This window comes from Macrosteles quadrilineatus, unplaced genomic scaffold (genome assembly GCF_028750875.1).
Source record: "Macrosteles quadrilineatus isolate MER2022 unplaced genomic scaffold, UCM_ALF_1.0 Scaffold_8__2_contigs__length_117827958, whole genome shotgun sequence".
In the NCBI taxonomy this organism is placed as follows: Eukaryota; Metazoa; Arthropoda; class Insecta; order Hemiptera; family Cicadellidae; genus Macrosteles; species Macrosteles quadrilineatus.
In genome coordinates, this window is record NW_026542601.1 from 58,522,413 (window position 1) to 58,540,960 (window position 18,548).

Below are 18,548 nucleotides of genomic sequence, written 5' to 3' on the forward strand. Positions count from 1 at the left end.
CCATTTATTTCCCATTATTCCCATTTATTATGGGGATTTTATACCCATATTTTATATATGGGTATAAAATCCTCGTTTTAACCGGAATTTCAATCGTTATAAGAAATATATGATTTTAAAGCAAAATTGATATTATAGGCCCTATAACAAAATTACCTGCAACAAAGTAGTAGTCTCTAGATTGTGCAAATATCCAAAGAATGGTCTTTTATATGGAAATAATTATCCAAACATTGCCAAAGTATCATTATAATGTACAGCTAGTTTTTACTAGCATTGTTGTTAGTTCATTTTAATTCATGGCATTTTATTATGTAGGTACTAGATATTTGGAGGCACACTTTAATGGTAAACTCTGAACATGATTTTAAATGCACACAAGTTAGCTTTATTTCAGAAGTTTAAACTCATACATTCTATGCCAGAAAGTGTGGGTAATTTAGATGAGAGACCGCGCCGGGTGGGGGGTGCAGACTAGGCGTCGGGCGCCGGTCCCACTAGTTTATAGCTGCCCACCCCTGTACACGTCATCAGATAGCAATTACAGAGCTGCCCCATTGTCTGCCAAGTCTAGTGCCCATTACACAAACATAGAACATAGCATTACTCAATTAAATTAAGTTTAATTGGTAACCAGGTTCAACCTCACAATGAACTGGTCAAAAGGCTTTTAAAAAATTGATAAAAATTATGATGGTTTTTAATAAAGTTAAAAGATTTTCATCAAACTGCATGAAACCGATTAGTATTGCTATGTTAACGGCTAAACCAGTTTTTTCATCACTAGGGTGAATCAGCAGTGGAGGACAGGTTCTATATAGGCCTACCCTATAGATCTGGCGCTGGTCGATTATCGACCACAAAAACGCGAGTCATCAGTGGCACTGGTCGATTCATTTTCTCTAGTTTTTCAAACTAGAGAGTTCAAAATATATTTTGGCGGCGGAAAGTTTCTATCACCTGACTACAAAAACAGCTATTTTGGTAGCTCATTTGGTTAGCTTAATCATTTTGGTAACTCAAAAACAGCTACAGGGGCTAAACCCCCCCCCCCTGAAAAAATAAATTTAAACGTATATTTCGTCCTTAAAACACGCAATGTCACAAAACAGACATATCATCAAAGTAATTTTTATTAAACTTAATAAGAGATGGCAGGAGTAGTATTAAGTTCCACATAGATAAACTTTGTGGACAGTATAGCAAAACGAATAAAACAATATCACGCTATGGAAATTTGTATCATTGACTATATAACTCTAGTGTTATATAGTCGGTTGTACGCATCATCCAATTTTTACAGCAGTCAGCTGTTGACATGCTAGGGCAAAGGCGAGCGCGCGAGCGAGGACGGGGAAAGAGCTGATTTCCTGATGTTCCATAGTTGTCAAATTGTCTGCTAGCCACTAACTTTACACAGGCATCAATCAGCAATCAGCGGTAGCACCAGTAGCCTATTTATATAAACTTTAACAAGTGTTAAAGTTGATATAGTCAATGCTATTACTGAATTCGATACGACTGACTACTGTATACTTATTGTGACAGATCTAAGAAATGGAGAAAAACGTAAGGTTAAAAAACGTGTCTACTTGCTTGCATGGCATATAACAGGTGAAATGTAAGGTTTTAGAACAATTGGACACAGTTCTAGCCGTTAGAAATGGATTTATAAAGTCACCATACGGCTTTTAGGAGATATGGCTTCGTAGTCTACAGTAGGCCTATGTTGGCAGTTTAGTATGAAATAATTATTCCAAATTTAATTAAAAAGTGTTTATAACCAAAACCAAGCAAACTACAATAGTGTACTTCAAAAGAGTAACATAGAAATTTAAAATTTACAGTTTTTTAGCGAATTTCCCTATAGGGAAGTAGCTATTATTACCGTAGGTGGCACGGTAAGACCTAGGCACGGGACCAATTTACTTTTTCATTTTGATGAAATAATTAATATATAAATATGTTTCTAAATGCTATATCTTTACAATAACAATTGAAGTGAGTGACACAGACAACATTTTAAAGTAAAATTAACAAAACTGCCAAAGAGGTTAATTTAAAATAAATTGTAGAAAGTTATATGCAACACCCTGAGTTGAACTGTGACTTCTTACAAATCAATACACCATTACGGCCTAAATTAATGTTTCATAGTGGAATTGTGTGCGGTGTCATTGACACAAATATTGAAAGCACGCCACAATATTGATTGATGTGAGGTACTGAGGCACCACAAACTGGGAAAATCTGTTCCAGAGCTCCCACATGCAATAGAATTATTAACACCCCCGCCACAGCAAACCTGCATTTTTATTCAAACTCCCAATTTTTGTGTGACTGAACTTTTACTAAAATATTTCCTTAAACATGTCAGATGTATTCCCTATTTAAATAAGATTAAGTTTAACTAGTACCGTACATCGGTTTACAGATAAGATTTACTTATGTACAACAGGGAAGGAAGGTTTATTTATGTAAACAATATAGGTAGTCTAAAATATAGCACCTAATTATTTGACATACCCATTAACCGAAAAGGTAAACAAAAGACTTGTCACATGTGTTTATAACAAGTGTACTAGCAAATTACAAAAGAACAAGTACAAATACAGTACAAAGGAAAAACTTCAATTGAAACTATTGAGCAAAGATTACACTGAAGATTACTCGATATATAGGGGGAAGTAGTTTTGATCAAATTTAGATTATTTTACTTAGTCCCCTCCCACCAAAACTAATCCCCATGGTTCTGAGGCATTCCAAGTAAATGAAGTACATCTGGGGGTTTTAACTGGCATAAAACACTATTACCGTGGTATGCTAAATCCCAAGAAAAAATAGACAGGATCACAATTTCTTTAGAAGTAGGGGTAGTAGCAAAGAGAAAAATCATTTTTTTAAACCATTATGGAATTAATATGATTTTGTTTATATCACATTTTTATCTGGTGTCATTGCTCATCAGTGAGCGCAAGTGGAACAACGTGTTGGAGAAACATTCTGTGCAAAAGATCACTAGGTGGCGTTCGCAGAAGCATCCACAAAATTGAGCGGAGTCATCAATGGTTCATATTATATTGTTTTTGTTATACTGCAGTGAAAACAGTCGTCATTGATGCATGCGTTGCGGGTCTAAAGTAGCATTTTTACTCTTTAGGGAATAAAATTCGTTTTTAGCCTCTATGGAGTAAAACTCAGCTGTAGTCAACTCAGTTGTAAATTTCTATTGTAAACGATTGAATACGTATCGAATTATGTAACGATTCGTGCTTCATAATCATTTTAACCTACAGTCTACAGTCTCTTCCCATAGCATTTTAGCATTGCAGATGCATTAATCCATTCCCACACTCAACACTGCCCACCTTTACTACTTCCTTCACCACCCCCTACGTCGTGGACCTGTTTCCGTCTCTTACCATAGCATTTTAGGATTGCAGATACATTAATGTAATTGCCAAAGACAGTTCCCACACTCTGCACGGCAAGCCTTACTAATTCCTTCACCATTTCCTACGTCATAGACATGTTTCCTTCCCTTCTCACAGCATTTAAGTATTAGATACATTTATCTAACTGCCCAAACGGTTCCCTCACTCTGCACTGCCAGCCTTTACTACTTCCTACGTCGTGGGGGATGTTTCCTTCCCTTCTCATAGCATTTTATGATTGAAGATACATTAATCTAACTGCCACAGACGGTTCTCAACATATGTTCATACCTACTTCCTACATCGTGGACCTGTTTTCATCACTTTCCATAGCATTTTAGGAATTTAGATACGTTAATCTAATTGCCACAAACATTGCCCACACTCCGCACTGCTAGCCTTTACTACTTCTTTCACCATTTTCTATGTCGTGGGCATGCTTCCATCCCTTATCATAGCATTTCAGCATTGCAGATACATTAATCTAACTGCTACAAACGGTTTCCAGTTCCCAAACTCCACACTGCTCACCTTACTACTTCCTTCACCTCTTCTTACGTCGCAGACATGTTTCCCTCTCTTCCCATAGAATTTTAAGATTGTAGATACCAAGATACCATAATCTAATCGTCATAAACAGTTCCCAGACTCCGAAAAACTCGCCTTTACCACTTCCTTTATGTCTTCCTACGTCACGGACCTGTTTACCTCCCTTCCCATAGCATTTTAGGATTGGGGATACCTTAATCTAATCGTCATAAACAGTTACCACACTCCAAAAAACTCGCCTTTACTGCTTTCTTCATCACTTCCTACGTCACGGACCTCTTTACTTCCCTTCCCTTAGCATTATTGGAATGCAAATACCTTAATCTAATAGTCATAAACAGTTTCCACAATCCGCACAGCTCGCCTTGACTACTTCCTTCACCACTTCCCACGTCGTGGACCTGTTTTCCTCCCGTCCCATAGCATTTTAGGATTGTAGATACCTTAATCTAATAGTCATAAACAGTTTCCACACTCCGGACAGCTCGCCTTGACTATTTCCTTCACCACTTCCCACGTCGCGGACCTGTTTTCCTCCCTTCCCATAGCATTTTAGGATTGCAAATACCTTAATCTAATGGTCATAAACAGATCCCATACCCCGAACAGCTCGCCTTTACTACTTCCTTCACCACTTCCCACGTCGCGGACCTGTTTCCTTCCCTTCCAATAAAATTTTAGGATTGCAGATACCTTAATCTAATTGTCATAAACAGTTCAAACTCTCCGGACAGCTCGCCTTGACTACTTCCTTCACCACTTCCTACGTCGCGGACCCGTTTTCCTCCCTTCCAATAGAATTTTAGGAATGCAGATACCTAAATCTAATCGTCATAAACAGTTTCTCCACACTCCGGACAGCTCACCTTGACTACTTCCTTCACCACTTCCTACGTCGCGGACCTGTTTTCGTCCCTTCCCATAGAATTTTAGGAATGCAGATACCTTAATCTAATCGTCATAAACAGTTCCCACACTCCAGGCAGCTCGTCTTGACTACTTCCTTCACCACTTCCTACGTCACGGACCCGTTTTCCTCCTTTCCCATAGAATTTTAGGAATGCAGATACCTACCTAAATCTAATCGTCTTAAACAGTTTCCACACTCCAGACTGCTCACCTTTACTACTTCCTTCGCCACTTCCTACGTCACTGACCTCAAGCTAGTGTCGTCATTTGATTATATTTATGATCCATACCATCCTTTATGTTCTAAGTACCTGGGGACCGAGCTTTGCTCAGGTAAAATCATTAGTTTAATATGAAAGCAGTCTTAGTATTGCAGATACATTAATCCATTCCCAAACTCCACACTGCTCGCCTTTACTACTTCGTTCACCACTTCCTACGTCGTGGGTCTGTTTCCTTCCCTTCCCATAGCATTTTAAGATTGCAGATACCTTAATCCAATCGTCATAAACTGTTCCCGCACTCCGGACTGTTCTCATTTACTACTTCCTTCACCACTTCCTACGTCGCAGACCTGTTTCCCTCCCTTTCCATAGCATTTTAGGATTGCAGATACCTTAATCCAATCGTCATAAACAGTTCCCAAACTCCGGACTGCTCGCCTTTACTACTTCCTTCACCACTTCCTACGTCGCGGACCTTTTTCCCTCCCTTCTCATAGCATTTTAAGATTGCAGAAACCTTAATGTTATCGTCATAAACAGATCCCACACTCCAGACTACTCGTTTTGACTACTTCCTTCACCACTTCCTACGTCGCGGCCCTGTTTACCTCCCTCCCCATATCATTTTAAGACTGCAGATACCTTAATCTAATCTTCAAAAGCAGTTCCCACACTCCGGACTACTCACCTGGACTACTTCCTTCACCACTTCCTACGTCGCGAACTTGTTTCCCCCCTCCCCATAGCATTTTAAGATTGCAAATATCTCAAATTAATCGTCATAAACAGTTCACACACTCCGGACTACTAGCATTTACTAAATCCTTCGCCACTTCCTATGTCGCGGCCCTGTTTACCTCCCTCCCCATATCATTTTAAGACTGCAGATACCTTAATCTAATCTTCAAAAGCAGTTCCCACACTCCGGACTACTCACCTGGACTACATCCTTCACCACTTCCTACGTCGCGAACTTGTTTCCCCCCTCCCCATAGCATTTTAAGATTGCAAATATCTCAAATTAATCGTCATAAACAGTTCCCACACTGCGGACTACTCGCCTTGACTATTTCCTTCACCACTTCCCACGTCACGGACCTGTTTCCCTCCCTTTACATTGCATTTTAAAATTTCAGATACCGTAATCTAATCGTCATAAACAGATCCCACACTCCACACTGCTACCCTTGACTACTATGTATCGAGTTCAGTTTAATCTTTGCTTAATAGTAACAACTGATGTTTTTCCTTTTGTACTGTATTTTGTTTTGCTAGTATACTGTGGATAGAGAACTTCTGCGCATGCGCAAGCTGAGGTGCCCGTGGGTACAGAACGTCGCGTTATGTCTTAAAATGTAAACAAAATGACAACAATGGCGGAATGTTTTCTCATAAGGCCCATGTTAAATTTTCAAAAGTTTGAGACCCAGTAGGGCGGATTCCTGAGAGACTTTTTTAACGCCATATAGATGTTGGCACTCACCGATATGGTCTTTATCACCATGCAAAATTTGAAAACGATTGATTCAGCCGTCTAGGAGGAGTTTGCGTATTACGAAATGCATAAAAGTCGATGTATAAGAGCTTCGCTCGCTTCGCTCGCTCCGCTCAATAAAAGTGTATCTTATTTTTGTTTGATTGGATACTTTTACATTACAGAGTTGTTATTATTTCAGTAATCAAATGTCTATGGTTTGTAATGAAAAAAAGATTTGGTAAATTATGTCTGTTTACGATATTGTTTTTAACAATAAAACCTAATTAACCACACCGACCACAACCAAGCAAGGATCGGTCCACCGGTACTAAATATCTAAGTGAATAGTGCTTTTGGCCTGTTTAGGGACATAAAAATGAAAAAAAATAAATCAATCACAGGTTTAGGTCTTACCAAGCAACTACGGCAATAACTTCTTTCTTACCGTTTGGGGGAGATTTAAGTTTAACAATGGATTTTAAGGTCCATCTGTCTCTATGAATTGATGTATTGAAATTATATTTAAAAAGTGTTTAGTTGTGTTGATGTTTACAAATCTGTGGCAAAGGATTGATGTGGTCTTTATACACAGGGTGTCCTACGAAGGGGTTTAAACGTTTGATGTTATATTACTTGCCCATTTATGCTCCGATCATTTTGAACATTTGAACGTTTTGCTATTGTTTACACAATTTATAAAGTTGGTTTTAAAAATATTCTGGGAAAATTTCAGCTAGGCCTACCTACCAATAGTGGCATATTGATTAATGATATCCTCCTATGATATCATCCTGGATTTATATTGCAACATTCAACCAGGAATGATTAGCAGAACAACTGTTACTTGGTGTAGTAGGACCCGGGACCGATTTACTTTTGTGTTTTGATGCCCCCAGAGGCCAAAGACACCATCCTTGAACATTTATATATATATGTGTCCGTTAGCACGGTAACTAGAATTACCGTATCTGGTTTCAAAGAAATTTTATAAAAACGTGTGAACCTATATATTTTATTTTACTCAAACGGGTTCATGAACCATTGTGCTCGGACCATGGGAAGGGAGTTTTATGCGGGGATTTATAGGGTAGAAATTTATTTTCTCTTTTTTGGACCCTCAAAACATAAAATTTCCCAATTTCTCTCTAAAAGATTTGGAGAGATTTAGACTCTCTAAGAGTGTAAAAAAAAAAAAACAAGTAATATAGTATCCTGAAATGTTTTTGTACCTACGGTTATTGGTTGAAGAATGTTAAAAACAAAATAGTAAATTTAAAATTTATTTCTACGGAGAATAAACTGTTGTAGTTTCCTTGTTTATGATTTTTACAAACTTGGAAAAAAATTAATTTTATAGTAGGCCTACCTACTAAGATATAAATATTTTCAAAAAAAAGCACACTTTATTCTCTGTAGCACCAAACCTAGGTACCTACTCATTTTAAAATAAACGGTATCAGCAATCTGACACATACTTTCTCCCATAAGTTTGACAACAACCTTTATCATGTGTAAGTGGTGAGAGTAAATAAAAGGAAATGGGATTTGTACAATTTTGTTCAGAATTTAAAGGAATATAACATGCTAAATTTTTATCAAAATCGTTTGGGCCATTTTTGGGAAAATCCGATTTTTCTGTTATTTTATGGAGGTTTTATGGGAAAATGACATAATTTACATTAACTTTTGAACCGTAATTTTTACAGAAATGGGATTTGTACCATTTTGTTCAGAATATAAAGGACTATAACATACTAAATTTTTATCAAAATCGTTCGGGCCATTTTTGGGAAAATCCTATTTTTCCGTTATTTTATGGGGTTTTATAGGAAAATCCCCATTAAAAAAAATTGCTAAAAGAATTTAAAAAAACTATCAAAACTGTAAGGACTATAACATACTATGTTAAATCAAAACAGGATTTTTTTCTAAAATCTATTTTTCGTTTTTTTATGGGGTTTTTATGGGAAAATAACATATTTGACCATAACTTTTGAACCGTAATTTTTACAGATATGGGGTTTGTACCATTTTATTCAGAATTTAAAGGGCTACAACATACTAAATTTTTATCAAAATCGTTCGGGCCATTTTTGAGACAATCCGATTTTTCAGGTTTTTTATGGGTTTTTATGGGAAAATCACCATTAAAAATTAAAATTTCAAAAAAATGAAAAAAACGCCTGGAGATACCATGGATTAGAACCTACATACCAAATTTCATCGAAATCGGACCACCGATGTAGTCTCTAGCTCTGTACACATCCAGACACACAGACACACACACACACACACACACACACAGACATCACTTCGAAAACCACTTTTTTGGGTCCAGGGGGACCCAAAACGAATATATCCACTCAAAACTCAAACTCGAAAATTTTGACGAAAACAATACTTTCTCCATATACTATGGTATAGGGGGAGAAAGTAAAAACTTTATGTTATTGAAATCGATTTAATTAAAAATAAAATCAGGCAAATGGAAATTTGCTTAGTCTGCAGGTTTGCTGCGGCGGGGGTATTAATTTTGATTGGATGTTAGTAGAAAAGTATAAAATTTTCAAATATTTCTCAACTGGTCATTGAAGTAAATGTTATATGGTTTGTTACTGTTACAGTACACAAGGCAAAAAGATATATATTTTTTTTTACAAAGAAATGGTATAAAACTGCCATTTTGAGACTTAGTTTACACATTTTTTTTGGGGGGGGCAGCGTTTCCTTCTGATAGAGGGAAAATATCTAATTGATTTTCATAATCATTCATGGTTAAGATATGGGATGATATGGGTTGACTGTTGTATGGTAAAAATAAACTTCTTCATAACAACTTCTAGTTTGAAAGGTCCTTGTTTGTAAGATAGGCAAGGTACAATTGTCAGCATTTTTATTTAATAGCCTATAATAGTAGGGTGTTAAATAAAATGCAAGCGTATCTTCCAAAAAATTGAACATTAAACAAATTTTATTTTTGAGTAGCCTACTTTTTCGCAAACTTAAGCGAATTCCACATATAGGGAATAAGCTATTAGCCTACCGTAGGTCTCATGGTAATGCCTAGACCCGGGGCCCGGACAGATTTATTTATTGTTTTGAAGTCCCCAGAGGCCTAAAACACCATATGTTCGCATTTTATATATGTGTCCGTTAGCATGATAACTTAAGTTAAAATGATCTGATTTTGGTTAAATTTGGTACATATATATAGGCTAGATTCATTTTAACGAGTTTGCAAACCAGCATGTACAATTAATAGCTACAGAAAATTGCACAAAATAACTGTAAATTCAAACTGTACATTGTTGTACTGTAGTTGGTAGCCTAGAATAATTTCAGTCTAGGCTACCAAATATTTTGCAAAAAACACTCAACTACATTCGCAAACCTCATTTATACTGGCACAGATCCAGCACAGGACAATTTAAAGCGATGGAGATACAGACATTAATCAGTAAATCACTAACTTATTAACACAGAGTATATTGTAACAAAATTCCTTTTTTGTTTACGGAATAATAAAAGCACCTAAGAGTTTTGATACATGGTCACTCTTTTATTCACACCATCCATTAATAATAATTCTGAAAAATATGTGCATAATTTTAGCGAATTTCCCATATAGGGAATAAGCTATTACCGTAGTACTCATGGTAAGACCTGGACCCAGGACCGATTTTTTTTTCGTTTTGAGGTCCCTAGAGGCCAAAAACACCATCCGTTCAAATTCATATATATATATATGTGTCCGTTAGCGCGATAACTCAAGCAAAAATGATCCGATTTTGATGAAATTTGGTACAAACGTGTAAACCTACGTTTATTCGAACGAGTTTGCGAACCAGCATGATCGGACCATGGGAACAGGGGTTTATGGGGGCTTTTATGGGGTAAAATGGGTTTTTCCTATTTTTGACCCAAAAAACATAAAATTTTGAAATTTCTTTCCAAACTATTTTGTAGAGCTTAAAAAAACAAATAATTTAGTATATTGAAGCGTTATAATGCGCCTAATGGTTATGGAGAAAATTCCAAAAAATTGTTAATTTAAAATTCCTATGTTATTCTTATGGAGAATAAGTAAACCGTTGTAGTGTGCTTGTTTATTAATATTTTGCCCAAATTTGGAAAATTTTTTTATTTCTTACTAACTAAGTTATTAACATTTTACATAAAAAAACACTTTTACCCTCCCTGTTGCAGCAAACCTAAGTATGTGTTAAACTGATTCTATTTAAATAGGGAATAAATGTGATATTTTTAAGGGGACATTTTAGTCTAAATCCAATCAGGCAAATGGAAATTCGCTTAGTCTGCAGGTTTGCTGCGGCGGGGGTATTGAATTTAATGAAAGAATACTTCAACCTTTTAGAAAAGTATTTTTCAATTATTGTTAAGTTTTAGGTAGGGCCTGTAGGCATACCCACCAACACATTATTTACCCCCTCACAAATTAACCCTGTTTGAACTTTGGAATGAAAAAAAGGAAAAAAAATTATAGACTACTTTAAAATTGTAGCCTCCTAGTGAACACAGACATTTGTTAAAATTTAAATAATTTCACCTTAAGTCGTTAAGAGAATAAATGCCTGGTTTGCTGAACAAACTTAACATAAAACTTTATTTAAATTATATAAAAAGATTATATAGCACTAAGGAACCTAGCTAAAGCCATTAACAGCTTTTTTTCAAACACTTCATTGCATCTTTAACCCTCTCATTCAATTTATTATTTAAATCTGTCCTTCAGGAAAAACACACAAATGCCATTCAAATTCGAACAAAAACATGAGGTACATACCTTCAACTTCATTGACAGTGTCACTCATGTTGGATGCAGATGATACAATTCACCACCTGGAATCAGACACAGTGAGTGATAGTGAGTGTGAGTGAGAAGGGAGGAGGGGACTGCAGCTGTGACAGTGGTGCTGGAGAGGGGAGGGGTAGCACCTGCAGTGTCTACCAGCTGATACCCCCTCCACAGCCTCCTAGAGATCAATCCACCCCACCCCTCAGACACTGACCTATGTTGAGGCAAAGTTCAATGGCTACCCTAGCCAGAGAGGATATAAAACTAATAATGCTGATCAGGATGAAGACATTTCAAAGTTTAAGCTACGAAGGCATTTTTCTATATAGCTACACAACTTAAAAATGCTACATTGTTTTTGCAGGCTATAGCATATTTGCTACAAATAAAATTGAAGATGTAATGTTTTAACATGTCTTGGCTAATATTACTGGCAATTTTTTTAAATGATTTTTATTAAAGAATAATATTTTTGCTACAGTTGTCTGAAAGTTTGTAGCATTTTTGCTCAAACAAATTTCATCCCAGCCTTTACACTGCATTTAATATCTAGGTCTATAACAATTAATTGTTATTGTTAATGAAATAACTATAATATAATTTAGGGTTTTATGATATAAATCTATTACTGTAATTATTCCTAAAAGGAGTTTAGGTAGAAAAAAAGAAGATTTTCAAACCTATGTACCTACATGAAGGCAACTGACTGTGTTATTTTTTATCTATACTAGTGCACCTGTTGCTCAAATTCAAGCAATTGCAAAGTATTACAGTACAGGCTTATTTCAAAGATAATGTACAGTAGTCGCAGATAGTCTGGGCGCCCGGCTGCACTATGGCGGGGGGGTGTATAGGGAGTGTTTATTGCTCATTTTCAAAAACATATAGCGGTCACGGCTCTCTGGGGTTGTTCAGCGCCTCAGTGCTGTCTTCTTGGCTTTGGCGTGGGGGACGGTTAGTACACAAGGGTCCGCGCGCCCAGACTAACTGCGACTACTTTATAATCAATCACTCCCTCCAGTTATCGAAACTGAAAATGAATTCACTCATAAAACGAATGCTCTTGTGTCTATCATGTGTTTACTATGAACAGATGAAATTAATACAAATTATTCGTCTGTTAAAGTAGGCTAAACAAAATCCTTTCTTCATAACAACTACATTGGGATTTTGATGGCCTGTGAGGCAAAGCCCAAGGATTTTTCGAAAGAGGGCGTCTACACAAAAAAATACTAAATTTTGACACACCTTTTGTTAAAATCTGTCCATTATTAATGGAGGAGTATTTTTTGTAGAAATCGCCTCAGAGTATTATTATATATATAAGGACTAGGTCAATATTCTAAATTAGCCTAGCCTTATTAGGTTTGAAGTTGTGGACTTGGATAAGAATTTCTAAATGCGAGTTTACAAGCTACGCGCCGCTTTTTTACACGCAGCTAGTAAAATAGCTCAGTGTGAACGAAGTACTCGCTCAAAAGCTGCTTGTAAAAAAGCTCTGGAAAAAGTTGACGCTGCCGCTACTTTACACGCCAACTCACCAGCTTTTGAGCGGGTAGGCGTGTTAAGTAGCCCAGTGTGAACACAGTTGCTTGTGCTTGTGCACATGTCAAAGATGTCGGAGGATTTGGTTCAAGCTAGCTACTGAGCGAGTGGAAAAAGCATGAACGACTACAAACGCACTCGCCGACGTCTTTCTACACGTCGGCAAGTGGACAATCTCCGTGTGAACGAATACAAGCACACTCGCCAACTCGCCGTCTTCTTACATGCTGGCGAGTAGCTTGTAAACTCGCAACGTGTGAACGAGGCTTAATAAAAAAAAGTATTAAATCCTATCATTTTAAAATGTTGTGAAGCTTAGTGGGCTATCTCTGTTGGGTATGAAAATAATTTGGCTAAGATAGCATATAAAGAATTATTTTTGAATGAATTTGTATTTAAAATTTCAACAGAATTTAAGCTAAGATTTGATAAAAAAGATGACGATTTGATATTAATACTAACAGCTGTAACAGGATTGCTTTCATAGCAGTGAAAGCCAGTTTAGCGGAGCAATCATGTGTCATGGTTTTTATTGTTTTTAATAAAGCAATAGGCCTAAATGAAAAAATTTTTAAAGATAGGCTATACTGTAATACAAAATACAAATGTTCGCACACTCTGCACTGCTAGCCTTAACTACTTCCTTCACCACTTCCCACGTCGTGGACCTGTTTCCCTCCCTCCCCATAGCATTTTAGGATTGCCAATACATTAATCTGTCTGCCACAAAGGGTTCCCACACTCTGCACTACCAGCATTTACTACTTCCTTCACCACTTCCTACGTCATGGACCTGTTTTCCTTCCTTCCCATAGCACGGTTGCCACACTCCGCACTGCCAGCCTTTACTACTTCATCCACCACTTCCTACGTCGTGGACCCGTTTCCCCCCTTCCTAGAGCATTTTAAGATTGCAGATACATTAATCTAACTACACACTGCACTGCCGGGCTTTACTGCTTCCTTCATCGCATCTTATGTCGTGGGCCTGTTACCCTCCCTTCCCATAGCATTTTAGTTAGCCTATACCTAGTATTTTAGATACGTTCATCTAACTGCCCACAAACGTTCCCACACTCCGCACTGCTAGCCTTTACTACTTCTTTCACCACTTCCTACGTCGTGAACCTGTTTCCCTTCATTCCCATGGCATTATAGTATTGCAGATGCATTAATGTAAATGCCGCAGACATTTCGCACACCTTTACTACTTCCTTCACCACTTCCAACGTTGTGGACCTGTTTCCCTCCCTTCCCATCGCATCTAGGATTGCAGATACATTGATCTAACTATCAAAGACTGTTCGCACACTCCGGACTGTTCGTCTTTACAATACTTCCTTCACCACTTCCTGCGTCTTGGACCTGTTTCCGTCCCTTCCCATAACATTTTAGTAGCCTATAGCAGACATTAATGTAACTGCCACAAACGGTTCCCACACTCCGCACTGCCAGCCTTTAACTTACTACTTCCTTCACAACTTCCTACGTCGTGGACTTGTTTCCCCCCTTCCCATAGCATTTTACTGTTTTAGATATAATTATCTAACAACTGCTACAAACGTTTCCCACACTCCTCACTTCTTGCCGTTACTACTTCCTTATGGCAAGGGACTAACTTAAGTTACGGACAGAGACATCATGTATCATGTAATGTAACTTAAGCTAGGTAAGTTATATATCTTAGGCAAGGGAGTTTTCAAAACTTTAAGGCTTTTTAAAGTACTATAACTTAAGCGACTGGGCATTAATGGAATGAAACGCCACGCTCAATATATGCATAAGTTAGGCCGATAACTTAGTGCAATTCAGAGGCCAAAGGTAAATACCAATTTTGCATAGACAAGGGTACTTGGTTTTGATTCAGGCTAGGCCTATCATGCCTTAGGAAATAAAACTGTTACCCTAGGTTACATTAAATTATTAACCAATAGTCTTGTAAGTTATCAGGCTAGGCCCTACAATTACAAAATCTTGACAGGCTTTGTATCTGTGAATTATTCCTAAGCCTCTGTCCTATCTAGTACTCATATTTATAAACGTTAAACCGTGTAGTCCTACTGACTTTGTGTCAAATTTGCACAAGTCCAGGCAAAGTTTATTTATTTAAGAGTAAATACATAAACTACCATTCACCATTGATTTGTCTTACTTGGCAATAGTAATTACGATGAAATGCCGACATGGAAGTGAAGTTTACTTGTGGAATGAGCCAAATTTCAAGACAGCAAGTAGCCTAGGGCCAATTGGAGAGGTAAATTAACCTACCACAAGATCTTTATAGCCTATAGGTTTAAATAGTTTTATCCAATTACTAAACTTACCAAGAAATCAAATTCCAGGTTTCTAGACAGAAAAGGTAGATAGTAGTTCACTTGTGGTTGCACGGAACTTAAAACTTCACGATTCCCACAGAGAGCAGAGCAATGCGAAAACGAAAACGTTCTTTGTCAAATCGTGTTTATATTACCCCGTGTATGCGCAGATTCAGAAAATCGAGAGTGCTCATTGGTTGATTTGAAAGCTTGACTCGAATCTACAACGGGATTGGTAGTTTCAATTTTACACTCCCGCCTAACCTCTCATGCGATTTCAGCCAGCGGCCAGTGTACATAGAGGCATAGATCGAACATAGGCCTATTCCATAGAAGTATTGCCTTTTCATATAGCAAAATATATGTAACTATATCTTATTTATTTTGGTTGAATCGATCTTTAATCTTAAATCACTGAATAAAACTATTGTGGCCATCATAAACGAAGTAGATTTCCCTTCGGGGTTTTTTTCTTTCGGATGTCAAGCGAGCAAAAATTATAAATATTAACATTAGTGCTAAAGCTGCTAAGCTATTTCAAAACTTCTAAACTTCTACATACAGTAGGCCTACAAATATTCTTCAGCCACTAGACTTCATAAATCCTTTCATTCAGTATGCCGACACATTACTAAGTATTTTTTTCTATAATTATTGTGAAACGTCTAACATTTCTCCACATTCATCTTGTGTTCGGAAAACGGGATAATGAAACTTATCTTTGACACCATTATTATATAATCAATCAATTGATTTAATCGATTGATTGAATAAGAAGTATTATTACAAGCAAATATAAGTTTCAGGTAATTTCAAAAATGATATTATTTTATAATTTGCATAACTGAACTTGGTTTGAAACTAGACCCTATAGCTCCTAGCTGAAACTAACAAACCATGAATTTTGAATTGAATATAGGCCTAAGACGTGTACACTCTACACACTGCTTTTAGCGATAAGGTCAGCGTACCTTGTGGGAAAACCCAGATGCCTTCAACGACTTCAAGTAACACCGCACTCGACTTTTGTGGTACCGGTACCACAGCGACCTATTCGTCAAGTCAGATCAACAATGGTGATTGGTGAACGCGGAAGTTCAAGGGTGACAGAAATAATCAATCAAAGCAAATAACCTGAACCTAGGCTACTACTGGAGTTGTTTTGTAGTCTATTGATTGGTGCACATTATAGGATTTCTGTAATAGCTTCCATATTGAACAATGTTTTAAATTACATTCTTTACTACACTCCTTGAAATAATTTAAAAAACTAAAGGACTTCTGACAACTTAAGAGGAGTCACTAAAGTGAAACTAGTGATATGGTATGATGTGGTAAAAAAGTTCATTCATATATAGCTTTAATAGTTAAAAAGTAAAAAATTTAATAAAATGTAATTTAATAGTAAAGAATTTTAACTTTATATGTAAAAAATAACAACATTTTAAAGTTGCAGAAAAGCGTAATAGTTATACTTACAACCATAGAAACAGGTGCACGCTCCACTTCAAATATTTTTTCACAGTGATAAAAATATATATACTATGTTTTTCTGGAATCCTATACACCATAAAAAAAGTCTTTACAAATTCGGTCATTTTCAGTAGCGACTCCCCTTAACTTAGGCCAAAAAATGTTCAACCCAAAAAAGTAACTATACTTAGATTTGGAATAAATGCATAAGGGCTGCAAACAACAAAATCATAATAGTATATGTCCTTTCTTAAATTTCAAAAAGAGCTGATACAATGGATTTTCATAGCATATGGGTTTTCTTTAATATTCAACATTTGTTGCAGATTAATACTAGCATTTAAAGTTACCAGCCAGAAGGTGGATATAGACTTTTCATCTTCATTGAATTGTATAGCAAGTTTATTTTTAGACTTTTCATTACTTATTTGCAAAGATCCTGAAAAACCAAACCCAAACATAAGATCATGATATTTTGACAGCGAAGCTCAAAAGGAGTAGATTTATCATGACTATACGGAAAACTTTTAACTTTGTATAGATTCAACATACTATTTTAATGCCAAATTTATTTTTATTTATTTTAGTGTGAAACACCATTGAGTTTACATTTTAGCTACAATAACGTTAGAAATCACAGGCTTGGATTGGATAAAACCGTTTGTTGCCGTATAACATGGGTACTTAATTTATTAAATTAAATCAATAAATCGTTCAAAAAGACCGTTAAACCATCACACATCTAAAAAGACCGTTGGTGAATCACAAACGGGGCATTCGTAGGAAGTAGTTATGTGCCCAATATGGGCAAAGAGTGAGTGGGCTGAACAAGACAGTGGGAGCCTGCCCCTGCCTACATAAAAACGGTCTGCAACTGCCAACTGCATCCAACGGAAATGAAACAAATTAATAAACTACTGAAACCAAACCACAGATTAAGATAAGATAATAGCATGTTTGCTAACATTCATCATCTACTCTACAATTTAAAATAGAGATGGAAGCTTGCATAAGTGAATGTATTTATAAAATACACTACAAGAAATATATAAATTCACCTAACACAAAATAATGAAACCGTGATTTTTTTAGGCATTATTTGCGATTCAATTGTCATTTTAAAAATACAGAGGATTAGCTCAGAACCGTATTACAATTTACGGTTGACAACAGTATGATTTTACTCCGTGTCTATGTTTACAAGGTAAATCTGTTGATTTAGCACAAAACAATAATTATATGTGTTTTATTATTATAAAAGGTTCTTCTTGGGCAGTGGGAAATACAGGGTGTTTTCTTTAAAGACAACCCAAATTATTATAAGTTCAGTACCAATAAGACACTGTTTAACAACAAAACAAGCTCATATTTTGGTATTTCTTTATTGTTATTCTATACGAGCAGAGTACTCATTCTTTGTGGGGTTGGCGTATTAGTATAAAATGCTTATTGCATTGTTATACTCGTGCTTTGCGTTTGCAATGGGGGAGGATAAGGTTTGAGAAAATTTGGTTCTTTATATTTACGTTATGCAATAATATTACACATCTACCATAGCCATATACTGTTCTACCATACATAAACAAACTGTAAACAATACTTTGACAGATCTCATTGTGAATCTCAACTTTTTGATGCTGCTTACTTCAAATTTCCTGTTATCATAATTGCAAAATAATTGGTATCAGCAATCTAACACATATTTTCTCCCATTATAGCTTGTCAACAACCTTTATAAAATTGTAAGCTTTGGGAGTAACTATATGATATTTTATAGGGAAATCACAAAAGTTGCAATCACTTTTG

General features: G+C 36.4%; 1 protein-coding gene across 1 annotated transcript in view; it reads right to left on the reverse strand.

Annotated features, from left to right (window-relative positions):
- Nucleotides 1-15,387, reverse strand: part of LOC129000050 (putative golgin subfamily A member 6-like protein 3) — a 53,466-nt gene extending 38,079 nt beyond the window's left edge. The window contains exons 1-2 of the mRNA XM_054426906.1: nucleotides 15,279-15,387; nucleotides 11,398-11,453 (exon numbers count right to left, since the gene is read on the reverse strand). Of these exons, the coding sequence (XP_054282881.1) occupies nucleotides 11,398-11,425 (28 nt within the window). The 5' untranslated portion in view covers nucleotides 11,426-11,453; nucleotides 15,279-15,387. The remainder of the gene's footprint in view (nucleotides 1-11,397; nucleotides 11,454-15,278) is intronic.
- Between the last annotated feature and the right edge of the window lie 3,161 nt (nucleotides 15,388-18,548).